Source organism: Salmo salar, chromosome ssa08 (genome assembly GCF_905237065.1).
Source record: "Salmo salar chromosome ssa08, Ssal_v3.1, whole genome shotgun sequence".
Lineage (NCBI taxonomy): Eukaryota > Metazoa > Chordata > Actinopteri > Salmoniformes > Salmonidae > Salmo > Salmo salar.
In genome coordinates, this window is record NC_059449.1 from 8,474,840 (window position 1) to 8,501,834 (window position 26,995).

The 26,995-nt window shown below is 41.3% G+C and overlaps 3 protein-coding genes across 16 annotated transcripts in view; 1 reads left to right on the forward strand and 2 right to left on the reverse strand.

The window, feature by feature from the left end:
- Positions 1-26,995, forward strand: part of LOC106610073 (zinc finger protein 214) — an 844,054-nt gene that overhangs the window by 127,043 nt on the left and 690,016 nt on the right. The gene's annotated exons all lie outside the window — the stretch shown is intronic.
- LOC106610072 (neurotrophin receptor-interacting factor homolog) overlaps positions 1-26,995 on the reverse strand; it is a 437,457-nt gene that overhangs the window by 99,335 nt on the left and 311,127 nt on the right. The gene's annotated exons all lie outside the window — the stretch shown is intronic.
- Positions 10,001-21,370, reverse strand: LOC106610124 (endothelial zinc finger protein induced by tumor necrosis factor alpha-like). Of its 2 annotated transcripts, XM_014209294.2 has the most exons (3): positions 21,290-21,353; positions 20,956-21,074; positions 10,001-11,640 (listed from the first exon to the last, which is right to left on the reverse strand). In XM_014209294.2, exons 1-3 carry the CDS (start codon positions 21,300-21,302, stop codon positions 10,708-10,710), a joined length of 1,065 nt encoding a protein of 354 aa, XP_014064769.2. In that variant the 5' UTR covers positions 21,303-21,353; the 3' UTR covers positions 10,001-10,707. The 2 variants fall into 2 exon arrangements, with proteins under 2 accessions (XP_014064769.2, XP_014064770.2); XM_014209295.2 differs by lacking the exon at positions 10,001-11,640 and having other exon boundaries at positions 18,602-21,074; positions 21,290-21,370.

A 26,995-nucleotide genomic window follows, 5' to 3' on the forward strand; every position in this document is an offset into this window, starting at 1 on the left:
AATTTCAGATAACTCATCATCACAAAAATCCCTGAAATCATTATCTATCTATCTTAGCAATGTTTGCAACATTGTCTAAGAAAAGATCTATATTGGAAGTTGACTGGGCTGATGTATACAGATTCTGATAAAACTGGGCAACATGCTGAGAGATTTCTTTTGAATTTTCATTGGGAGTATTATTAATCATTAATTTACATATGGAAGTCTTTTCTCCTGCCCTTTTTTCTAAATGAAAGAAATATTTTGTATTTCTCTCTCCCTCTTCCATCCATTTTCGTCTTGATCTTACAAACGCTCCCCGGGCCTTTTCCTCATAGATACAGTCTAACTGCATTTGCAATGATGATAGCTCCAGTAATTCCTGATTAGTTAGTTCAGTTTTTTAGTATAATCCATTATTCCCTTTATGATGTCATATTCTTTCTCTCTCTTGGCACGAGCAATTTCTTTCCCCATTGAAATAGCCAAAAGCCTTATATCAAATTTCATTAGCTCCCAGTAACTTCCAAACGTATTCATAACACAGGCACAATTCCAGTATTTATCAATAATTCCTGCTACTTCCTTCTTAAATACTTAATTCTCTAGTAGTCTTGTTCATTTTCCAGTAACCTTTACCAACTTTTTTTGTTGACAAACCATGCATATTTATCTTTATCTTTATACTGTTAAAATCGCTGGTTCAATTGAGACTGTATCAACCTTGTCAGTCATATCTTCAGATATCAGCCAGAAATCAATACTGGGATTGTATAGATAAATCTTTGGTACTCCATGTAAACATAATCTTATCTGGGTTCTTATGTCTCTAAATATCTAGAACACCTAACCTTAGACATATATTCCTTATCTCCCAAACAGAATGGCTATCCTTAGAAGGCCGTCTATCTAGATTATCATGTAATACTGTATTAAAATCTCCACCCTATATTACTTTGGCCAATGGAAATTTAGACATAATTTTACTTATTTTCCTCTCAATGTCTCTAAATAAAATACAGTTACTTGACTTGTTATTGGAAGCATAAGTATTTACAACAATGAATTGAACGTGGTTGACATCTACCAATAGTATAATCAATCTCCCTGTATTATCTGCTTCATGACTCAATATATGACCCTTAAAGTCGCATTTTAAAATAGCGGCACCTGCTGACCGATTAGTACCAAATGAAAACCAAATATCATTCCCCCATTGACACTTCCAAAATGCAGTATCTGTGGAACAGGCATGAGTTTCTTGAATTAAATAAAAGTCGACACTCTTACAATACAAAAATAAAGATTTCCCTTTCAAAATATTACGGATTCCCCTGGCATTAATAGAAAAAACAGAAATTGACATTTACTATCACAGTGACTATATGAAGAATATTAAACTTGTATACGTTCACATGAATCGGGTTCTCACAAAAAAGAAAAGTTCTTATTAGTTGCAAATAAGAACAGTCCTTTGCACCACGCAAGTGGTTGACCTAATTTATATATATATACATTGAGGTGTACTTCATAACGCTCAGCCTCCCACGTTGTGACCCAATGACACTAGACGAGGTAGAAGTAGGAACCACCATCCTAGTCTTTGAGCTCCCTCCTCAAGCCATTGTTTGGGTGTTGTTGGGATTATGTTATTTTATAGGCCAGGTTCTCCTGGTGAATATCAATCCTGACCCTGTCTGTATTTGTGGGATTACCTCTCGTGGACAGATTCACGTGTAAACGGCTAGAATCTGTCAATGCTTGTGTCGAATTATATGATTACGAGCAGCAGTAGTTCCTGGTTTGGTGTATTCATAGACTGTTTTTTTTAATTCAACATTAGAAATTTGAGAAAAATTGATGCTGCTGTAACCATACGGTTTTGAACCTAGAAGATGACGAGAGACGGGAGTGGCAAGAAGAATGTCATGTTGTCCTGAAAAGCATGGTAAACTAAAGTTACTGAGTGAGTGTCAAGCTAGCTAAAATACAGACAGTAACTAGCTAACTAGTTGCGTTTTACAGCTGTCGGTTTTACATGTAGCTAGATAGATAATGAACTAAACTGCAATTATCTAGCTACCTACGGTAGCTACACTACCGTTCAAAAGTTTGGGGTCACTTAGAAATGTCCTTGTTTTTGAAAGAAAAGCACATTTTGTCCATTGAAATACAGTGTAGACATTTAATGTTGCGAATTACTATTGTAGCTGGAAACGGCTGATTAAAAAAAAAAAAAGTGATATAAATGTATGTAATGATGCAGCCGACCACCAGAGGGAGGCAAATACAAGTTTATTCGACAGAGGACCTTTACATAGTCCTGGGAAGGTCTGGATGGCTGTCTTCTGACTTATTAAACCGCAGGAAATCAATAAAATAAGTAATGTAAACATACATATTTATTTTTAAGTAATTCTAGTGCCCAATTTCGGGGACTGTCAGCTTAAGAGATTTGCAATAGAGTCAATACTTCTAGAATTAATAGGGTTTTCGCTTAGCTAGCTACCCAGGCAAATTGTTTCTGACATCACCATCTGTGAGGCAGTTTGGCTGCAAAATTAGGTCTCAACAATCACAGGCATCGAAGTTAAAGATGCACTGTACAGAAATCGCTCAGCGATTTCCTTGTTGCTAAAATTCTAATAGTTTGCCTAATTTCAGTTTATGTAACAAAACAAACAAGCAAGTCTAGTGTACATAATCATTGTACCATCTAAACCGCTGTAACATCTCTTTTCAAGAACCACAAATATTGTATTTTCAGCTGTTTGAAGCTGGTGTACAAAATCGAAAGTAAAAGGCCCAAAAACTTAAGAATGGGAAGCATAGAAATAGCACACAAGGAACAGATCTACCACTTCATAGACTTGCTTTCAATGAGAGTGACAGATCTATGTCACACATTTCTTTGTGAATTTGGTCAGGTCGCCCAAAAAGTTACATATTGCAGCTTTAACAGCTAGGTAACTACAGTAAAATAGGGAGGAGCATGATGTTATGATGGAAAAGTCAAGGTAGAATATGTTAGTGAGATCAGACGTGGTGCCATAATATATACTGTTAGGTTCTAAATTAACCAAGTAAAAACTCAGACGATTATTAAAGCTCAAACCAAGTTTATTCACCCAATGGGTTTGACAGCTGAACCAGCAAAGAAATGTTCCCACCAGCACAAATATATATACCCCAATTTAGGTGACGTCTCCTCCTTCCCTCTAGACATAACTTCCTGCCTAATAATACATATGTAAAGTGATGTGGGTAATAAACTGTTCCTTCTCCCTTAATGTGACCTGACCTCGGCCCCCCATTCCTCACTAATCCACAGCTCTCCACCCTTATCAGTGACCGCAACCATGTGATTGCCTTTCTCTTACCCAATAACATTCCAAGCCCTGGCTCATATCCAACCTTAATTGACTCCACCATATACATTCCTCCTACAGAAAACCATTAACTTCTACTGTAACAACCAGACTGTGGCCATTTTCCTTTGAATAGGATACCTGATGATTAACAATATTTCAAGTTTAGAAGTCAGAACCCATCAATACTGAACAAAAATATAAAACGCATCATTCAACAATTTCAAAGATTTTACTGAGTTACAGTTCATATAAGGGAATCAGTCAATTGAAATAAATTGATTAGGCCCTAATCTATGGATTTCACATGACTGGGAATACAGATATGCATCTGTTGGTCACAGATACCTTAAAAAAAGGTAAGGGCATGTATCAGAAAAGCAGTCAGTATCTGGTGTGACCACCATTTGCCCCATGCAGCTCAACATCTCCTTCGCATAGAGTTGATCAGGCTGTTGATTGTGGCCTGTGGAATGTTGTCCCACTCCTCGTCAATGGCTGTGCGAAGTTGCTGGATCTTGGCGGGAACTGGAACACTCTGTCGTACACGTCGATCCAGAGCATCCCAAACATGCTCAATGGGTGACATGTAGAGTGAGTATGCAGGCCATGGAATAACTTGGACATTTTCAGCTTCCAGACATTGTGTCCAGATCCTTGCGATGAATGGCACGGCAATGGGCCTCAGGATCTCGTCACGGTATCTCTGTGCATTCAAATTGCCATTGATAAAATGCAATTGTATTCGTTGTCTGTAGCTTACGCCTGCCTATACCATAACCCCACCGCCACCATGTGGCACTCTGTTCACAACGTTGACATCAGCAAACCGATCACCCGCACACGCCATCTGCCTGGTTGAAACCGGGATTCCTCCGTGAAGACCACACATCTCCAGCATGCCAGTGGCCATTGAAGGTGAGCATTTGCACGCTGAAGTCAGTTACTATGCCGAACTGCAGTCAGGTCAAGACCCTGGTGAGGATGACAAGCACGCAGATGAGCTTCCCTGAGATGGTTTCTGACAGTTTGTGTAGAATAAATTCTTCAGTTGTGTAAACCCACAGTTTCATCAGCTGGTGCTCTTTTTATCTGTAATTTATTTTCATATGACAATGATTGAAAAGGATTTGCCAGTAGATTGTCAAAGTGATTCATGATGATGACTGCTAAGATTTTGAAAGTATGATGATGTTGACATGATCAGTCCAATCAAAGCCACAGGAGATAGTGATTTGATTTTATCTGTGGCCAATGACCTTGAGCCTTCTTGGACAGGCACTTCTACTCTAAATCTATCTAAATCACCCCAGGGGTGCTAACATAGATTTGTGTCCCCATGAGTGACAACCCTGAGCCAATCACGGCGGAACCAGAGAAGATTAAAAACACCTACGCTCTCTGCTTTTGCAGGCTGCCCCACCACCACCACATAAAGCACTGAGCTAGGCTTAAACGGCTGCCTTTTATCTACTTTTTATTTAACCTTTATTTAACTAGGCAAGTCAGTTAAGAACAAATTCTTATTTACAATGACGGCCTACCAAAAGGCCTCCTGCAGAGACCGGGGCCTGGGATTAAAAATACAAAATAAATACAGGCCAAAACACATATCACAACAAGAGAGACAACACTACATAAAAAGAGACCTAAGACGACAACATAGCAAGGCAGCAACACATGACAACACAGCATGGTAGCAACACAACATGGTAGCTGCACAAAACATGGTACAAACATTATTGGGCACAGACAACAGCGCAAAGGGCAAGAAGGTAGAGACAACAATACATCACACAAAGCAGCCACAACTGTCAGTAAGAGTGTCCAGTATTGAGTCTTTGAATGAAGAGATTGAGATAAAACTGTCCAGTTTGAGTGTTTGTTGCAGCTCGTTTTCAGTCGCTAGCTGCAGCGAACTGAAAGGAGGAGCGACCCAGGGATGTGTGTGCTTTGGGGACCTTTAACAGAATGTGACTGGCAGAACGGGTGTTGTATGTGGAGAATGAGGGCTGCAGTAGATATCTCAGATAGGGGGGAGTGAGGCCTAAGAGGGTTTTATAAATAATCATCAACCAGTGGGTCTTGCGACAGGTATACAGAGATGACCAGTTTAGAGGAGTATAGAGTGTAGCGATACGTCCTATAAGGAGCATTGGTGGCAAATCTGACGGCCGAATGGTAAAGAACATCTAGCCGCTCGAGAGCACCCTTATCTGCCAATCTATAAATTATGTCTCCGTAATCTAGCATGGGTAGGATGGTCATCTGAATCAGGGTTAGTTTGGCAGCTGGGGTGAAAGAGGAAACCAAGTCGAGATGTAACTTTAGCCTGCAGCTTTGATATGTGCTGAGAGAAGGATAGTGCACCATCTAGCTATACTCCCAAGTACTTGTATGAGGTGACTACCTCAAGCTCTAAACCCTCAGAGGTAGTAATAACTTTGTTTTGGAGGTGTTCAGAACAAGGTTAAGGGTAGAGAAAGCTTGTTGGACACTAAGAAAGCTTTGTTGTAGAGCATTTAACACAAAATCCGGGGAGGGGCCAGCTGAGCATAAGACTATCTGTATATAAATGGATGAGTGTTTCCTACTGCCTGAGCTATGTTGTTAATGTAAATTGAGAAGAACGTGGGGCCTAGGATCAAGCCTTGGGGTACTCCCTTGGTGACAGGCAGTGGCTGAGGCAGCAGATGTTCTGACTTTATACACTGCACTCTTTGAGGTAGTTAGCAAACCAGGCCAAAGACCCCTCAGAGACACCAATATTCCTTAGCCGGCCCACAAGAATGGAATGGTCTACCGTATCAAAAGCTTTGGCCAAGTCAATAAAAATAGCAGCACAATATTGCTTAGAATCAAGGGCAATGGTGACATCATTGAGAACCTTTAAGGCTGCAGTGACACATCCATAACCTGAGCGGAAACCAGATTGCACACCCGAGAGAATACTATAGACATCAAGAAAGCCAGTCAGTTGCTAAGTTTTTCCAACACTTCTGATAAACAGGGCAAAACAGAAATAGGCCTATAATAGTTTGGATCAGCTTGATCTCCCCCTTTAACTTCTTATGGCTGGGTGGCAGTATTGAGCAGCTTGGATGGATAAGGTGCCCAGAGTAAACTGCCTGCAAATCAGGCCCAGAAGCTAAGATATGCATATTATTAGTAGATGTGGATAGAAAACACTCTGAAGTTTCTAAAACTGTTTGAATGATGTCTGTGAGTATAACAGAACTCATATGTCAGGCAAAAACCTGAGAATATATCCAACCAGGAAGTGGGAAATCTGAGGTTTGTAGTTTTTCAAGTCTTGGCCTATCCAATATACAGTGTCTGTGGGGTCATATTGCACTTCCTAAGGCTTCCACTAGATGTCAACAGTCTTCAGAACCTTGTTTGAGGCTTCTACTGTGAAGTGGAGGAGAATAAGAGCTGATTGTATCAGGTGTCTGCTAGAAGGGCATGAGCTTCAGTCATGAGCGCACCCGTGAGAGGTTGCTGAGTTCCATTGCATTTCTGAAGACAAAGGAATTCTCCGGTTGAAACATTATTGAAGATTTATGATAAAAACATCCTAAAGATTGATTCTATACATCGTTTGACATGTTTCTACGAACTGTAATGGAATTTTTTGAGTTTGTCTGGCCTGCGCGTCGTGAATTTGGATTTGTGAACTGAAGGCGTGAACAAAAAGGAGGTATTTGGACATAAAGGATGGACTTTATCGAACAAAACAAACATTTATTGTGGACCTGAGATTCCTGGGAGTGCATTCTAATTAAGATCATCAAAGGTAAGTGAATATTCATAATGCTATTTCTGACTTCTGTTGACTCCAACATGGCGGATATATGTATGGCTTGTTTTTGTGTCTGAGCGCCGTACTCAGATTATTGCATGGTGTGCTTTTTCGGTAAAGCTTTTTTGAAATCTGAAACAGCGGTTGCATTAAGTTTATCTAAAGTTCCATGCATAACACTTGTATTTTCATCAACATTTATGATGAGTATTTCTGTAAATTGATGTGGCTCTCTGTAAAATCACCAGATGTTTTGGAAGCAAAACATTACTTAATGTAACGCCCCAATGTAAACAGATTTTTAGATATAAATATGAACTTTATCGAACAAAACATACATGTATTGTTTAACATGAAGTCCTATGAATGTCATCTGATGATCATCAAAGATTAGTGATTCATTTTATCTCCATTTCTGCTTTTTGTGACTCCTCTTTGGCTGGAAAAATGGCTGTGTTTTTCTGACTAGTTGCTGACCTAACAATCGTTTGGTGTGCTTTCGTAGTAAAGCCGTTTTGAAATCGGACATTGTGGTGGGATTAACAACAAGTTTATCTTTAAAATGGTGTAAAATACTTGTATGTTTGAGGAATTTTAATTATGAGATTTCTGTTGTTTGAATTTGGCGCTCTGCACTTTCACTGGCTGTTGTCATATCGATCCCGTTAATGGGATTCCAGCCATAAGAAGTTAACCTCTCTTGGGTAGGGGGCAGTATTTTCACGTCCGGATGAAAAGCGTGCCCAAAGTAAACTGCCTGTTACTCAGGCCCAGAAGCTAGGATATGCATATAATTAGTAGATTTGGATAGAAAACACTCTGAAGTTTCTAAAACTGTTAGAATAATGCAGGCGAAACCTCGAGCACAATCCATCCAGGGAAATTGAGGTCATTGTGTTTTCCAATGCTTTTCTATGGGAATCCTGATTTATTAGGGCCCAGATTGCAGTTCCTATGGCTTCTACTAGATGTCAAGTCTTTAGAAATTGGTCGATGTTTTTCTTTTGAGAAATGAAGAACTAGTGCTGTTCTTTGTACGTGTCACTCTGAAGGTGTTATTTTTCTTCTGTATTGGAAACTGTTTATCCCGTCTTAAATTGTAATCGATTATTTACATTTTAGGATATCTGAGGTTGGATTAGGAACGTTGTTTGAAATGTTTGGACCAAGTTTACAGGTAACTTATTAGATACTTTGTAGTCATGTTGGAACCGGTGTATTTCTGAATCAAATGCGCCAAATAAATTGACATTTAAGGGATATAAAGAAGGATTTTATCTAACAAAACGACCATTCATTGTGTCACTGAGACATTTGGGATTGCAAAAAGAAGCTCTTCAAAGGTAAGGCATTTATAATGTTATTTCTGACTTTTGTTGTTGTGCCTGGTTGAAAAATGATTTTCATGTGTTTGTATGCGGGGCTCTGTCCTCAGATAATTGCATGGTGTGCTTTCGCCGTAAAGCCATTTTGAAATCTGACACAACGGCTGGATTAACAAGAAGTTAATCTTTATTTTGATGTATTACACTTGTGATTTTATGAAAGTTGAATATTGATATTTCTGTAATTTGAATTTCGAGCTATGAAATTTCACCGGATGTTGGCCAGGTGGGACGCTACCGTCCCACCTGCCCATGAGAAGTTAAATAAAGGACAAACTGTGGCTGCCTTCCAAGCAATGGGAACCTCCCCAGAAAGGAGAGAGGCTTGGCGATGATAGGGGCAGCAACCTTAAAGAAGAAAGTGTCTAAACCATCTGACCCAGATGTCCTTTAGCACCTCGGACTCCGTGACTGCCTGCAGGGAGAAACTTTGTAGCGGGCAGGGGAAAAAGAGGGAGAAGCATGAGGAAATGTTGGACGGACACCTTTTGGAGTTACCTTACTCAAGAAAGATACCGAGTTTGTTGTATGCTGTGATATGAATGAATCCCAGAATTACATGCAAAACAGCCCCCCACCAAAAATACAGTAATGAGGTGGGGCTCAAAACAGCTCTGCCTCACCTGCCCTGAATGACAGGTCACCACTGTGTAGTTACTTTTTTTACATAATTTTTACATTATGCAAAGCTGCAAAAATGATTTTCGTATCATGCACATTGCATTTTACTGTAGATGTATATTTCGTAGGGAAAAATCAACAACAAAAAAAGTCTTAATGTTGCTGCCGGGACGCTAATCTAAATACCAACAATAAAAACACTAATGTGAAAATTGTTCTTGGTCATGTTTACTTCCATTTACAATAAAAAGAAAGGATCTTATTGGTTGAAGTCATAGCTCAAAGGGTGTGTAGCTGTTCTTTGAAACACGGTACTGCTTATTACATTACACATCAAATCTCCTATGATCAGTATCTTTCAAACAGAGCAGACTTGTTAATTGTCTGATTAATCAGACTGCAATACAACATTATTTGTATATACAGCCTGAAACTAATGTACCATGTTGTGCAAATGTTCCTTACAAGCAAGAATATTGAATCAAATTACATGTGAACTTACTCTACACTGGTGATCTGTGTGGTTTGTCCTTCAGTTGCTCGAAATTTGAGACAAATTAACGACAGGAAAGTATTGTTTAACCAACTTTTTAGAGCACTATTACTGCCGTTTTAAATTCATCACCTGGCACGTGCACAAAACCATTTAAACACCTGCAGACTTAAGATGCATGAATACTTTGCTTTTCCATGTACTATCGTCTTGTGCACAGGCCAAAAAATCTTGGATTGCCACACACAGAGATCTGAGTTTTGAAGTCGGGTTAATAACACTGTCCTGTTGATATTTTGTCTAACATGTCTACCAAGAGAAGGACGAACACCACGGACAGTCGGCAGAGTAAATTCAAATTAAGTTTATTAAACATTCTGACTTGTAAAGGGACGGTTTGCCATTATTGAATGTATATGTGCACAGTGTTTGCATAATTTGAAGGCCACGTTTCGTGACTAACTTGTAAGGAAAGAACAGTGTGTTCATAAGAATAGAGCAGAAGAGAAAATAATGATAATCAGCTTCTTGATATGCCACACTGGACAGGTGGATGGATTATCTTGGCTAAGTAGAAATGTTCACTAACGGATGTAAACAAATTTGTCCACAACATTTTAGAGAAATAAGCTTTTTGTGCATCTGGAACATTTCTGGGATCTTTTTCAGCTCATAAACATGGGACCAACACTTTACATGTTGCGTTTATATTTTTGTTCAGTGTACATTACACATAAAATCTCCTGTGATTGCTATCTTTCGAGCTGAGCGCAGACTCGTTTAGAAAGAACATTGTGTTAGCAAGAATAGAGTAGAAGAGAAAATAATTAATTTATTCCATCTACATCACCTCAGTAAGGTAAAACAACGGTCCTTGTTCTAGCCTAGGTTTACTGTCTCTCCAAAAACAGATTTACACAAGCCTGTTTCAAATGACAAGTTAACAAGGGGTTAATGAGGGATATGTGGTTAACTACCCTCTTACCCAAAGACACTTCACACGATAACTATAATATGTCAGCTAAAGAATGGTTCCCAGACATCTCAAGCCACATGCTACGATTTCTCCCCATTGTGGACACTCCTATGTCTGATAAGGTTACTCAGGAAAGAGAAGCTCTTGTAACATAGTTTGCACTTGAAGGGCTTCTCCTTGGTGTGAACGGTCTGGTGCTTCTTCACATAGCTCGCCTCAGCGAAGCGCTTCCCACACGTGGGGCAGGCATATGGCTTGTCGGTGTCCGTTCTAATGCTCGGCCTCCCGTGTTGTGACCCAATGATACCAGAGGAGGTAGAAACAGAAGCCACCACCCTTAGGTGGTTAATCTTTGAGCTCCCTCCTTGACCTCTAGCCAATGGTTGGGTGTTGTTAGGATTGTGTGCTGTGTTATAGGCTAGGTACCTCTTGTGGTGAACACCCATCCTGGCCCCGTCTTTATTTGTGGGGTAACCATGAGGTAGCTGAGGAAGGCTGGACCCAGGCTTCCCATGAACCCATTCACCAGGCATTAGACAAGATCCTGAAGGAGAAGACAGACTTCCTAATAGACTACCGCCAGGGGGGTCTCCCACCACTCTTTGTGAAGGCTGAAGCCCAGGGTGACCTGCTCTGTTCATCATGGATACTGTGGTGTTTGTATCATAGGAACAGGAGGGTATATCTCTATCAGCTCCAGGCCCTGCTTCATCCCTGCACTGAGACTGTGAAGAGAAGGGTCTGGCCTGCAGACTGGATCCCTGACTGGAGCCTCGGTCTCTCGGATGACCACCAGGACTGAGGTTGTTCAGTCCACCTGTCCACTGGTTGTGTTCGGTGTGGTGGAGTCTCTGTCCCCCGTGGTTCAGTCCTAGTTCCGACTCGGGAAAGAAGAGCAACGGCTCCTGATCCATGGTCCTGATCCGGGGCCAGGGTTTGTGACCAGCTGCTTCAGAGGCCCAGTCTCTCCCATCAGCAACACTGGACATCAACAGGTCCTCATGGAGTGCAGACTGTAAACACAAAATTGTACAGAAGAGCATATAAAAGGTTTATATAAGAAACTCTTGCTGTACACACAGAAACATGAAACATTTATATACACCACGCCCCCTTGTGCCTTATTGCTATTATGAACTGGTTACAAATGTAATGAGAACAGTAAAAATAAATGTTTTGTCATCCCCATGGTATACGGGTGTTAAGTATTCAGGGCTCAAACCACCCAGTTTATAATAAAATGTAAACCACAGTCAAGCCCATCTCTAACACTGTGATTCAAGTATCAATATGGAGCTACTGGAGGTTATTATTTTTAAATCTGCTGACCATGTGTACCTGCGCAAGCCCAGAACCTACACATCTGGCTTCTTCAGCTACGGGATCATCTGAGACCAGCCACCCGGACAGCTGATTAAACTGTGGTTTTGGACAACCAAAGAATTTCTGCACAAACTGTCAGAAACCGTCTGAGGGAAGCTCATCTGCGTGCTCGTTGACCTCACCAGGGTCTCGACCTGACTTCAGTGGGCAAATGCTCACCTTCAATGGCCACTGGCATACTGGAGAAGTATGCTCTTCACGGATGAATCCTGGTTTCAACTGTACCGGGCAGATGGCACACCAGATAGTGACTGGTTTTCTGATCCACGCCCCTACATTTAGTGACCAACAGATGCATATCTGTATTCTTAGTGTTGTAGTACTCGAGACCACATTTTGAGTGTCTCAGTCTTGTGTCGAATACATTTGTACTCAGTCTTGACTCTGTCTGACTAATTTCTTCCAGAGACCAGCGGAGTAAAAAACTCATTATCAGCTTCCATTCAGTAAGTGCATAAAACCGCTTTGTATGATATGTTAGATTAAAGCATTGTACAAGTCCTTACATATGGGGAACAGCCCAGCTAGTCGATTACCTATCAACTAGACTCTGTAACATTATCGTTTCAATAGAAAGTGCAAACATAACAGCACAACCATTAAGTTCTTAACTTCACTAGGGTAGGGGGCAGCATTCGGAATTTTGGATGAAAAGTGTGCCCAAATTAAACTGCCTGCTACTCAGGCCCAGAAGCTAGATAGCCTAGTTTCAGCAGAATATCATCTACAGGCATTAAGCGCGCACAGCTCTGGTTTTGGCATGGAGCAGCTCTCGGAAGAATGACATCGGTAGCCAGTAGGGTAGGTAGGAAAGACGTTTCAACTTATGATATCTACAAGTAAATGGGTATGCAAACCAGGTATTGAAAAAGTTTGGGCCAAAGTCTTTGTTAGTAGGCTATTTGTGATGCACAATTCAGTTATCATGCCCTGTTTTCATCAGGGGTGCAGGCATGGCCAGGCCCACCCTATCAGATTGAGCAAAAACAAAAAAAAGAATACTCCACACCTCCCCAAATAGTTTTCTGATTTTCCCCAGACCTCCAAAATGGTCTTGGGATGTGGTTTAACCTGTTGGGGCTAGGGGGCAGTATTTTCACGGCCGGATAAAAAACGTACCCGATTTAACCTGTTAGGGCTAGGGGGCAGCATTTGCACGTCTGGATAAAAAAAAATGTACCCGATTTAATCTGGTTACTAATCCTACCCAGTAACTAGAATATGCATATACTTATTATATATGGATAGAAAACACTCTAAAGTTTCTAAAACTGTTTGAATGGTGTCTGTGAGTATAACAGAACTCATTTGGCAGGCAAAACCCTGAGACATTTTCTGACAGGAAGTGGATACCTGATGTGTTGTATTGACTTTAAACCTATCCCATTGAAAAACACAGGGGTTTAGGAATATTTTGGCACTTCCTATTGCTTCCACTAGATGTCACCAGCCTTTACAAAGTGTTTTGAGTCTTCTGGAGGGAGATCTGACCGAACAAGAGCCATGGAACGATGATGTCCCATTAGACACCTGGCGCGAGTTCATGTTGGGTACCCTCGTTCCAATACGTTATAAAAGAGTATGCATTCGTCCACCTTGAATATTATTCATGTTCTGGTTAAAAAAGGCCCTAATGATTTATGCTATACAACGTTTGACATGTTTGAACGAACGGAAATATATTTTTTCCCCTCGTTCATGACGAGAAGTCCGGCTGGCTTAGATCATGTGCGAACAAGACGGAGATTTTTGGACATAAATGATGAGCTTTTTTGAACAAAACTACATTCGTTATGGACCTGTGATACCTGGAAGTGACATCTGATGAAGAGAATCAAAGGTAATGGATTATTTACATAGTATTTTCGATTTTAGATCTCCCCAACATGACGTCTAGTCTGTATCGCAACGCGTATTTTTCTGGGCGCAGTGCTCAGATTATTGCAAAGTGTGATTTCCCAGTAAGGTTATTTTTAAATCTGGCAAGTTGATTGCGTTCAAGAGATGTAAATCTATAATTCTTTAAATGACAATATAATATTTTACCAATGTTTTCTAATTTTAATTATTTAATTTGTGACGCTGACTTGACTGCCGGTTATTGGAGGGAAACGATTTCCTCAACATCAATGCCATAGTAAAACGCTGTTTTTGGATATAAATATGAACTTGATAGAACTAAAAATGCATGCATTGTCTAACATAATGTCCTAGGAGTGTCATCTGATGGAGATTGTAAAAGGTTAGTGCATCATTTTAGCTGGTTTTATGGTTTTGGTGACCCTGTCTTTGACTTGACAAAACATTACACACAACTCTTGTAAATGTACTGTCCTAACATACTCTAAATTTATGCTTTCGCCGTAAAACCTTTTTGAAATCGTAAAACGTGGTTAGATTAAGGAGATGTTTATCTTTCAAATGGTGTAAAATAGTTGTATTTTTGAAAAATTTGAATTTTGACATTTATTTGGATTCAAATTTGCCGCTCTTGAAATGCACCTGCTGTTGATGGAGTGCACCACGGGTGGCACGCTAGCGTCCCACCTAGCCCATAGAGGTTAAACTGGTTACTACTCTTGCCCAGAAACGAGAATATGCATATAATTAGTAGATTTGGATAGAAAACTCTAAAGTTTCTAAAACTGTTTGAATGGTGTCTGTGAGTATAACAGAACTCATATGGCAGGCCAAAACCTGAGAAGATTCCATGCAGGAAGTGCCCTGTCTGACAATTTGTTGTCCTTCTGTTGCATCTCTATCAATATTACAGCATCTGTGCTGTTACGTGACACTTTTTAAGGCTTCCATTGGCTCTCTAAAGCGTTCAGAAAGCGGAATGACGCGTCTCCTGTCTCTGGGCAAGTACAGCAGCAGAGTTTGTAAGTGGCCTGCCTGGGGACAGTGAGACTGAGATGCGCGTTCACGAGACTTCTCAATTTTTTTCTTTCCGTCTTTGAATGAATACAACATTGTCCGGTTGGAATATTATCGCTATTTTACGAGAAATACCCTTCGGATAGTGACCTGAACGCACGAACAAAACGGAGGTATTTGGATATAACTATGGATTATTTGGAACCAAAACAACATTTGTTGTTGAAGTAGAAGTCCTGGGAGTGCATTCTGACGAAGAACAGCAAAGGTAATCCAATTTTTCTAATAGTAATTCTGAGTTTAGGTTGCCCCAAACTTGGTGGGTGTCAAATTAGCTAGCCTGTGATGGCCGAGCTATGTACTCAGGATATGCTTTCGCCGAAAAGCTATTTTAAAATCTGACATAGCGTTTGCATAAAGGAGTTCTGTATCTATAATTCTTATAATTTATGTATTTTGTCAACGTTTATCATTAGTAATTTTGTAAATTCGCCGGACGTTTTCGGTGGGTATGCTAGTTCTGAACATCACATGCTAATGTAAAAAGCTGGTTTTTGATATAAATATGAACTTGATTGAACAAAACATGCATGTATTGTATAACATAATGTCCTAGGAGTGTCATCTGATGAAGATCATCAAAGGTTAGTGCTGCATTTAGCTGTGGTTTTGGTGACACATATGCTTGCTTTGAAAATGGCTGTGTGATTATTTTTGGCAGGGTACTCTCCTGACATAATCTAATGTTTTGCTTTCGCTGTAAAGCTTTTTTGAAATCGGACAATGTGGTTAGATTAACGAGAGTCTTGTCTTTTAAAATGGTGTAAAATAGTCATATGTTTGAGAAATTGAAGTTATAGCATTTTTGAGGTATTTGTATTTCGCGACACGCGACACTGGCTGTTGAATAGAGTGGGACGCTAACGTCCCACTGGCCCAGAGAGGTTAAGCATTGTTGTGGACTTAAAAAAAAATAGAACATCACATTTTTGTTGTTTTTCTAAGTGATTTTGAGTGTGCAAATCTGAAAAAGATATAGGAATACTAATAAAAAAACATTAGGAAAACACAGGGTACCTTGTATTTGTATTTATTATGCCAAAGCAGCAGATAATTTTGCTGGACCCCAGGAAGAGTAAGGCAGTTTATACAATTTTAAAAACAATACATTCACAGATTTCACAGCACAATGTGTGCCCTCAGGCCCCTACACCACTACCACATATCTACAGTACTAAATCCATGTGTATGTATAGTGTGCATGTTATCGTGTGTGTGTATGCATGCGTCTGTGCCATTGTTTGTGTTGCTTCACAGTCCCCGCTGTTCCATAAGGTGTTTAACTGTTTTTTAAATCTAATTTTACTGCTTGCGTCAGTTATTTGATGTCGAATAGAGTTCCATGTAGTACTGTGTGTCTGTTCTGGACTTGGGGACTGTGAGGAGACCTCTTGTGGCATGTGTTGTGGGGTATGCATGGGTGTTCGAGCTGTGTGCCAGTAGTTCAGACAGACAGCTCGGTGCATTCAACATACCTCTCATAAATAAAAGTAGTGATGAAGTCAATCTCTTCTCCACTTTCAGCCATGTGAGATTGACATGCATATTATTAATATTAGCTCTCTGTACATCCAAGGGCCAGCTGTGCTGCCCTGTTCTGAGCCAATTGCAATTTTCCTAAGTCCTTTTTTGTGACGACTGAATAGTAGTCAAGGTGCGACAAAACTAGGGCCTGCCTTGTTGATAGTGTTGTTAAGAAGGCAGAGCATCACTTTTGTGTAGACAGACTTCTCACCATCTTAGCTACTACTGCATCAATGTTTTAACCATGACAGTTAACAATCTAGGGTTACTCCAAGCAGTTTAGTCATCTTAACTTGGTAAATTTCCACATTATTTATTACCAGATTTAGTTGAGGTTTAGGGTTTAGTGACTGTTTTTTTCCGAATACAATGCTTAGAGTTTGAGAAATATTTAAGGCTAATTTATTCCTTGCCACCCACTCTGAAACTAACTGCAACTCTTTGAGCGTTTCAGTCGCTGTAGTAGCTGACGTGTATAGTGTTGAGTCATCCGCATACATAGACACTCTGGCTATACTCAGTCAGTGGCATGTCGTTAATAAAAATTGAAAAAAGCAAGGGGCCTAAACAGCTACCCTGGGGAATTCCTGATTCTAACTGAATTATATTTGAGAGGCTTCCATTAAAGAACACCCTCTGTGTTCTGTTAGACAAGTAACTCTTTATCCACATTATAGCAGGGGGTGTAAAGCCATAACGCATACGTTTTTTTTTCAGCAGAAACTATGATCGATAATGTCAAAAGCTGCAATGAAGTCTAACAAGACAGCCCCCACAATAATTTTATCATCAATGTCTCTCAGCCAACCATCAGTCATTTGTGTAAGTGCTGCGCTTGTTGAGTGTCCTTCCCTATAAGCATGCTGAAATTCTGTTGTCAATTTGTTTACTGTAAAATAGCATTGTATCTGGTCAAACACAATTTTTTCCAGAAGTTTACTAAGGGTTGGTAACAGACTGATTGGTCGGCTATTTGAGCCAGTAAAGGGGGCTTTACTATTCTTGGGTAGCCAAATTACTTTACCTTCCCTCCAGGACCGAGGACACACACACTCTAGTAGGCTTATAATTGAAGATGTGGCAAATAGGAGTGGCAATATCGTCTGCTATTATCCTCAGTAATTTTCCATCCAGATTGTCAGACCCCGGTGGCTTGTCATTGTTGATAGACAATACATTTTTCACACTGACTTTATGGAATTCAAAAGTACAATTCGTCTTTAATAATTTGGTCCGATATACTTGGATGTGTAGTGTCAGTGTTTTGTTGCTGGCATGTCATACCTTAAGTTTGCTTATCTTGCCAATGAAAAGTTATTAAAGTAGTTTGCAAAATCAGTGGGCTTTGATGAATGAGGCATCTGATTCAATGAATGAAGGAGCCAAGATGGCTTTTTTTCCAAAAAAATTCATTTAAGATGCCCCAAAGCTTTTTACCATAATTCGTTATAATTTCTCTTTATTTAGTTTAGTCACATGATTTCTTAATTTGCAGTATGTTTGCCAATCAGCTGGGCTGCTAGACTTAATTGCTTCCGCTGGGCAGGTTGTTTTGGGACCGATGGAAAGACTGCAGCATGATGTTAAAGGATAAGCAGTCCATTCACACAGAGATTATAAGCCAATAGGTCCCAATCATAAGAAAACAAAAACACAACCATTAGGCAAAGCATTTCCTAATCGAAATGTAGAACTATTACTTGCCACTGCAAAAAACATTTAACATTTAGCACAAAGGGGCCTCCCGGGTGGCACAGTGGTCTAAGGCACTGCAGTGCTAGCTGTGCCACCAGAGACTCTGGGTTCGAGCCCAGGCTCTGTCGCAGCCGGCCATGACCGGGAGGCCCATGGGGCGGCGCACAATTAGCCTAGCGTCGTCCGGGTTAGGGAGGGTTTGGCTGGCAGGGATATCCTTGTCTCATCGCGCACTAGTGACTCCTGTTGCGGGCCGTGCGCAGTGCACGCTGACAAGGTGTACATTGTTTCCTCTGACACATTGGTGCGGCTGGCTTCCGGGTTGGATGCGCGCTGTGTTAGCAGTGCGGCTTGGTTGGGTTGTGTTTCGGAGGACACATGGCTCTCGACCTTAGCCTCTCCCGAGTCCGTACGGGAGTTGCAGCGATGAGACAAGACAGTAACTACTAACAATTGGATACCACGAAATTGGGGAGAAAAAAGGGGGTAAAAAATATATATAACACATCATTTAAAAAAAAAAAAAACATTCAGCACAAAGTAACCGGTAACCTAAAGTTTAAATGCAACACAAGTTATTTTCAAATAGATGGCTAAGAAAAGCAAGTGAGGTCCAATAAAACAGTTCAACTCACCAGATGATGATCATTTGAAACTTAACTTCTTGTTTGAAGTTAATCTTGAAAAGGGAGAAGCTAACAAATTAGCAACATCATCATCTTCAATAACTGCTGCAGCCACTGCAAACTAGCCTACAATGAAAGATGGCTAGCTAGGCCGTGAGATAACTACTGCTCGCTATTGCGCAGTGACCTGTTGGCCTTTGAGAAGGAAGACGTTTCCATATGTTTTTTGTAAAAACGGTTCAACCCATTCATTACAAGTCAAAATGTGATTGGTTGTCATGCCAAAATTTGGCCCTTATACAGTTGAGTGGCAGATCACTTCTGGTGGCCTAGCCAATGGCTTACTTGGCAAGCTAGATTTATCTACCCAGAGACCACCAAAGAGAAATCCTGATTGGATCTTTTTTTCTCTTGAGTGTTAACCCTTTCCAACAAAAATGCAATAGATTAAATCAGAACATAATTGAAAATAGTAATGGAAATAGCATAATTATTTTATAAATCCTTAGCCCTTCTCTGAAGCTGTAGAAGGCCCTCATTGTCCCCCACTGTTTGGGTTAGTAATCATTTGTAGAGTGGCTCTATTTTCCCTTGGCATGCATTTTTTCCCTCACCATTCTTAAAGAAATACTGGACATGTTTAACTCTTACAATGGTGGTGATTGGACAAATACCAATCGTCTTGAATTGGACTCAAATCTTTCTGGTCTCGCCCCCCCTTCCGGTCTTGATTTGGTCTCGCTTTAGGTGGTCTTGAACACAACACTGATTCCAAGTCATGTGAAATCCATAGATTAGGGACTAATTAATTCATTTTTATTAACTGATTCCCTTTTATAAACTAACTCAGTAACATTTTTGAAATTCTTACATGATGCGTTTATTTTTGTTCATTGCAGAATAACTTCTCTGTAAATCTAGTACCCTTGCTTTGATAAAATACATTTTAAAGTACTTTGGAAAAGGTTAAACCTTACACATCTTCACTACTTTATTTAAAGTAAACATGAATTAAGGCACCATCATTTCCTTATTATAAAACACCAGTATCAACCTAAAGGGACATAGTTGTCACTCTTCATCAGTGAAGCATTTTTACAGACACCATCACACCAAGCATCACCATATCATCTACTCTGCCTCATCATACTCATTATTTCCTCAGTTCAACTCATCCAGTTCCCTATACATCCAAAACCAACATAATTAATTGCAAACAAACGAATTAGTACTACATATCACTATACTCTATACATGGGCTGTGTGCATTTTCTGCTGGTGTATCCTGAGAGAGCTCCTCTCTGAGAACCTCTTCCCGCAGTGGGTACAGGCGAACGGCCTCTCTCCCGTGTGGACCTTCAGGTGCATCTTCAGATGGTGCTGGTGGGAAAACCTTTTCTCACACTGGTGGCAGCCGTAGGGTTTCTCCCCTGTGTGGACCCTCTGGTGCAGCTTCAGCTGATGCTGGTGGGAGAACCTTTTCTCACACTGGGGGCAGCTGTAGGGTTTCTCCCCTGTGTGGACTCTCTGGTGCCTCTTCAGGTGGCCAGCCTGGGCAAAGCGCATGTGACACTGGCTACAGCCGAACGGTTTCTCCCCCGTGTGTATCCTCTGGTGGATCTCCACGTGTTTGGGGAAACTGAAGGCTTTCCCACAGAACGAACACGGGAAGCGCTTCTCCTTGGCACTGCCACCTTTACTGATTCCATCTCTACTACTGTCATTGGTCAATGGGCTTGTGTAGCCATTTAGTGTTGAGGCACTGGCATTGTCTGAGGTCTGGTTTAACATAAGAAGAGTGTGAGGAGCATGAAGGCCAGGGAGTGTCTGTGTTGTCGCAGGGTCCATGTTCCAGTTGATAGATCCTATAGAAGGCAGGCTGAAGCTAGCACCTGTTAGGGGGTTAACCTGAGGCCCCATCAGTCTCTCTGAATCACAACTATAGGAGCAGGATGGAGCATCACTAGCCGAGTCTGTGTCTGTTCTCTCCCTCCACATACGGACACCTCCCCGTCCCCACAGACCAAATCTACACCTCGCCCTGGTCTCAGCCAGTCTGTTGGCATGGAGACTAAATTCAGTTGTTTTGTGTTCGACTGTCTGTTTCTGGTTAACAGTGTTGTTCCCCAGCCCAGAGTTGAGGACGCTGTCCCATCCACTGACCTCGCCTCTGGTCCTGGCCTGCTCTGTGATGATGTCCCCTGGGCCCTTGGCTGCACCTGTCTGGGTCTGGTAATCAGAGATGGCCACCCAGTCTCCTCTTTTAGCCTCCATCCAATCACCTGCAGGAAGAGGGTAGAAAATAAACTTTACAAACATGAAAGAGAACGCTACATATGGATATTATTTTGGTCAATTATCTGGTCAAGTTCATACATTAATATTTTCTATATAAACAGAAGTTATATTGATTTAATTTTATGAATGAAGAAAAGGAAGATAAAAATTGTCAGGAAGATTTATTACTGTATGTAGGTTATATGTATGTCTCCCTTACCTTGCTCCCCCATCTCTGGTCCGTCTTCTATTGTCTCCTCTTTGACTAACAGCAGATCAGGCTTCCCATCCTCCATGTCTACTGACTGTAAGAGAGAGTGAGAGGATGTTGGATTAAGAAATGTGGGTAACACTTTACTTGACACCTAGCATCATAACACTGTCATAACTGTGTCATAATATCTCATAACATCGCTTCATGACAGTTTATTTTCTATATGATGTTATTTAAAATATGATGAAATCAAAAATACCACTAAAGAATTCATTACAACAACAACAAAGGATGTAAGAAACTTTCAAAACTAAAAGAAACTTCTTGGCAGGGAAAAAACACAGTTGAATAAATGTGGGTTTTGACACTTATGTAGGTGCCATACAATAATGTCACATGTGTAAATATGTGCTATGACCATATGACAAGTTATGTCAGCTGTTATGACATATTATTACATGGATATGACCGTGTCAAAATGTGTTATGATGCTAGGTGTCATGTAAAGTGTTACTGAAATCGGATATTTGCACCCTGTTATGGAGCATCTTCTGATTGGGCAACGAGGGATTGCTATGAAAACATGTTAATTGATTTGATTACTTGACACTCTTTGATGGTTTGATAATTCAAAAGGCATGGTTCCACACTTAAAACAAATTAATCAAGACCTGGGCCCATATCCTTTGAGTTGAAGTGCTGATCGAGTATCAGGTCCTCACCTGTCTATATAGTCTTATTCATTATTATCTAAAATACAAAACGGATCCTAGATCAGCACTCCTACTCAGAGAGGCTTTGTGGATATGGACCCTGACCTAATACCATACAGACAGTAGTTCACAGTGGGCTCACCTCTGTGAGACTATGTGTGGTCCTGTGCTGCTCAGCTGGTTCCTCTGTGGGTTCAGGTGGTGGTGTAGTCTGGTTGTCCTCCATGACCATGGTTCCCTCAGGGTTCCCCAGACCCTCCTCCTTTACCAGCTGCACCTCTGGATCTTCTTCCTCCTCCTGGAAGAGACAGGTGATACAGATCACACAGACATGCACAAACATGGAGTGTTTACCCATCTCCACTACATGAGACCTGTCATTATTTTATTGTTGTGAAACCCATCATGGTGGACATAAATATGTTGTGGGTAAAAATAAGTCAGCTATGATAAGTCAAGTCATCAGACAAATCTGACTAAACTATTTTGACATGTACAGTAGGTGTTTGTTAGTGTGTAGGTATATTTAGTAAGTCTATAATGGTTATAAAGCGCTGTCTGGTGTATGCCAAATAGGGTGAGATCAGATATGTATACTAAAGATGTGGACACCAAGGAACTTGAAACTCTCAACTTGCTCCACTGCTGCCCCGTCAATGAGCACGTGCTCGTCCCTCCTTTTCCTGTAGTCCACAATCATCTCCTTTGTCTTGATCACGTTGAGGGAGATGTTATCTTGGCACCAGACTGTCAGGTCTCTGACCTCCTCCCTATATGCTGTCTCATCGTTGTTGGTGATCAGGCTTACCACTGTTGTGTCGTTGGCAAACTTAATGATGGTGTTGGAGTCATGCTTGGCCATGCAGTCATGGGTGAACACGGAGTATAGGAGGGGACTGAGCACGCACCTCTGAGGGGGCCCATGTTGCGGATCAGCGTGGCAGTTGTGTTACCTACCCTTATCACCTGGGGGCGGCCGTCAGGAAGTCCAGGATCTAGTTGCAGAGGGAGGTGTTTAGTCCCAGGGTCCTTAGCTTAGTGATGAGCTTTGAGGGCACTATGGTGTTGAATGCTAAGCTGTAGTCAATGAATAGCATTCTCACGTAGGTGTTCATTTTGTCCAGGTGGGAAATGGCAGTGTGGAGTGCAATACAAATTGCGTCATCTGTGTATTTGTTGGGGCGGTATGCAAATTGGACTGGGTCTAGGGTTTCTGGGATAATGGCATTGATGTGAGCCATGATCAGCCTTCCAAAGCACTTCATGGCTACAGACATGAGTGCTACAGGTCAGTACTCATTTAGGCAGGTTACCATGGTGTTCTTGGGCACAGGGACTATGGTGATATGCTTGAAACATGTTGGTATTACAGACTTGGTCAGGGACAGGTTGAAAATGTCAGTGAAGACACTTGTCAGTTGGTCAGCGCATGCTCGGAGTACATGTCCTGGTATTCCATCTGGCCATGCGGCCTTGTGAATGTTGACCAGTTTTTAAAAGGTCTTACTCAAATCGGCTACGGGGAGCGTGATCACACAGTCGTCCGGAACAGCTGGTGCTCTTACGCTTGCCTCGAAGCGTGCATAGAAGTTTTTAAAATTGTATTTTACCTTTATTTAACTAGGCAAGTCGGTTAAGAACAAATTCTTTTTTTTTCAATGACGGCCTAGGAACAGTGGGTAAACTGCCTTGTTCAGGGGCAGAACGACATTTTTACCTTGTCAGCTCGGGGATTTAATCTTGCAACCTTTCGGTTTCTAGTCCAACGCGCTAACCACTAGGCTACCTGCCGCCCATAATTTCGCTCATCTGGTGAGCTCGTCACTGGGCAGCTCGTGGCTGTGCTTCCCTTTGTAGTTCATAATAGTTTGCTTGCTCCGATGAGCGTCGGAGCCGGTATAGTGGGATTCAATCTTAGTCCTGTATTGACACTTTGCCTGTTTGATGGTTTGTCGGAGGGCAAAGCAGGATTTCTTATAAGCGTCTGGGTTAAAGTCCCAATCCTTGAAAGTGGCAGCTCTACCCTTTAGCTCAGTGTGGATGTTGCCTGTAATCCATGGCTTCTGGTTGGGGTACGTACGGTCACTGTGGTGACGACGTCATCGATGCACTTATTGATGCACGGAAAACCCAGCTGTACGTTATCCATGTTGTCGTTCAGCCACGACTCTGTGAAACATATGATATTACAGTTATTAATGTCCCGTTGGTAGGATAGTCTTGATCAGAGCTCATCTAGTTTATTATCCAATGATAATAGGACTGATGGTAGAGGCGGATTAACTACTCGCCGTCGGATTCTTACAAGGCACCCCGACCTACGTCCCCTATATCTCCGTCTCTTCTTCATGCGAATGACAGGGATTTGGGCCTTGTCTGATGTCTGAAGTAAATCCTTCGCGTCCGACTCGTTAAAGAAAACATCTTTGTCCAGTACGAGGTGAGTAAATACTGTTCTGATATCCAGAAGCTCCTTTCGGTCATAAGAGACGGTGGCAGAAATATGTTACAAATAACACAAACAAAATTGCACAATTGGTTAGGAGCCCGTAAAACTGCAGCCATCTCCCCCGGCCCAATTTGTGTGCTGAGGATTATTTTCTTTTTTGTGGAAAAAGTCTGAATACTTTCCGAAGGTACTGTATATTCCTTATATCACACGTCTGGATGCAATATTCTACCCAGGAATATTCAACACTGTAATACATCTGAAATACATCTATTCCAAATACATCTGTGGATCTTTTCTGTTAACAATAAAACATTAATCTTTGTCTTTAATGTATGGTTTGATCTAAACCAGGGCTGCCCAACCCTCTTCCTGGAGATCTACCGTCTTGTGGATTTTCAGTCCAACCCTAATTTGACACACCTGATTCTACTAATTATCTGCTCAACAAGACCTTAACTAGCTGAATCAGATAGGCTAAATTAGGATTGGACTGAACCTCCAGAAACAGGGTTGGGCAGCCCTGGTCTAAACTATGCTGTAGTGTGGAATAACTCCTCTTTGAGAACCTCTTCCCGCAGTGTGTACAGGCAAACATCCTCTCTCCCGTGAGGACCTTCTGGTGCATCTTCAGCTAGTGCATGTGGGAGAACCTCTTCTCACACTAGTGGCAGACAAACAATTTCTCGCCTGTGTGAACCATCTGGTGCCTGTTCAGGTCACCAGCATGGGTGAAGCGCATATGACACTGGGTACAGCTGTAGGGTTTCTCCCCTTTGTGGAACCTCTTGTGGATCGCCACCTTCTGGGAGCTGCTGAAGCCTTTGTAACAGAACATGCATAGGACCCTTTCCTCTTTTCTATTGCCTGATGTGGCTCCCCCTCCCTGAGGCTGGGCTTTAGCTCTGTTTTGAGTTCAATACCTGATCGAAAAGGACATTTGAATTGGAAGGCATAGACACTGGGTCGCAATGCCTGAGCGAGTTTAAGTGTGGTTCGCAACTTCTGGATTTGTCTCTAAGCTTTCCCTCTAATCTATGAAATCTCTGCCCTTTATTTGTGGTGCAACACAAAATCTTTATTATAATAAATGCGCTTTCTCCCGCGTTGGATAGCGGTCGGTGTCCGTGGTCCTGAAACACATCAGTGCTCTGAATTGGCTCCTTTTCCTAGACCATGTTGCTATGTGCATAATAGCAAAGTTAACCAGCATATTGGTGTTGAGAACAATGCGGCGGAGGCAGCAGCAGAGTTAGGAGATGAGAAATAAAGGCTTAAAAAAAAAACATTACAACAGATTCTCTGGTAACCTTATCTATTTAGTATTTACATAGTTCCCAAATGGTCAGAAAAATTATATTGTAATATGTAATCTGTTTGGCACGCAGCGCATACTCCATACCTTATTTTTCTTCAGCTACAGTATTTTCCACAACTAGTCAAATGTATTCATCTGACTTCCCTTTTACCTCCTGCGCAGCCAGTAAACATTCCCCGTTTTGAGTTTGTCACGTCCTCTGCATCCATTTTGCTGTCACATGAGTTACGGCATTCAGTTTGTTAGAACCTATTTATTGATGTGATTATGATATGCTATAGGTCACGTGCATGTGTCACATAAAGACAGCAAGGGTTGAGGGAATAGGGAATGTTTTTCCTAAACAAATTAGATTTTGGTGACATAACTTTTCAGTCAGAAATGGCTGTAATTAGGCTATGTTGCGACTTCAGCACAGACAGTGCTATACACACTGATGGTCACTGCAGCAGGGAGGAGAGGGAGAGACAACGGGGGCTAGTCACACAGTCACTGTCTTTTTTTTTTTTAAACAAAGTGCAGCAAGTCTGAGCCAGGCGGCACAATCAAATCAATTGCGGTCGAACTCCCTCTAGTCATTTGTGTCTTAATTATTTCATCAAACAGTTTGCTTAAAGCATCAGACAAGCTCAGTGCATATATTGATATGATTGATCGACCTAGAGTTGTCTTTTCTTTCGACTAAGATTTTTTTTTTTCGGTGACAGCCTTAGTGTGTAAGAGCCTTTGTTACAGTTAAAGTCTCTGTGTCGGTCTATGACTTGAGGATGGCGTTACACTGACCACAGTGATGCTTCGTCGGGTCCTGGGCTGGGGTGCTGCTGAAGGGAGTTCCACTCCAGCCGTTGCTCCAGTCTGGATGTCTGTGCTGTCTCGTGGGTCCTCTCCTTCAGTCCTCTCCTGCTTGACCAGAGAGAATCCTCCAGGACCCGAGGCCTCTGCATGTGCCGACTGACACAAGAAAAGGAGGTTATTAACTGTTAGGGGTGTGAACATTTAAATTAAAATTGGGATCGTTAACGTTTAGAAAAATTCTCTAAATATTTTTTATATATACACTGGATTATTTTTTAGCACAGTGCATTTATCACAAAACTACCACTAACAGGTCCCGATCATCATCGTAATGGAATTACGCTTTTACTCAGATTTCACTTTAAAATGTATGCCAAACTAAAATAATTGATTTCAAAGTTTAACAAACCATACAACTCTATGCACAAGGACTACTT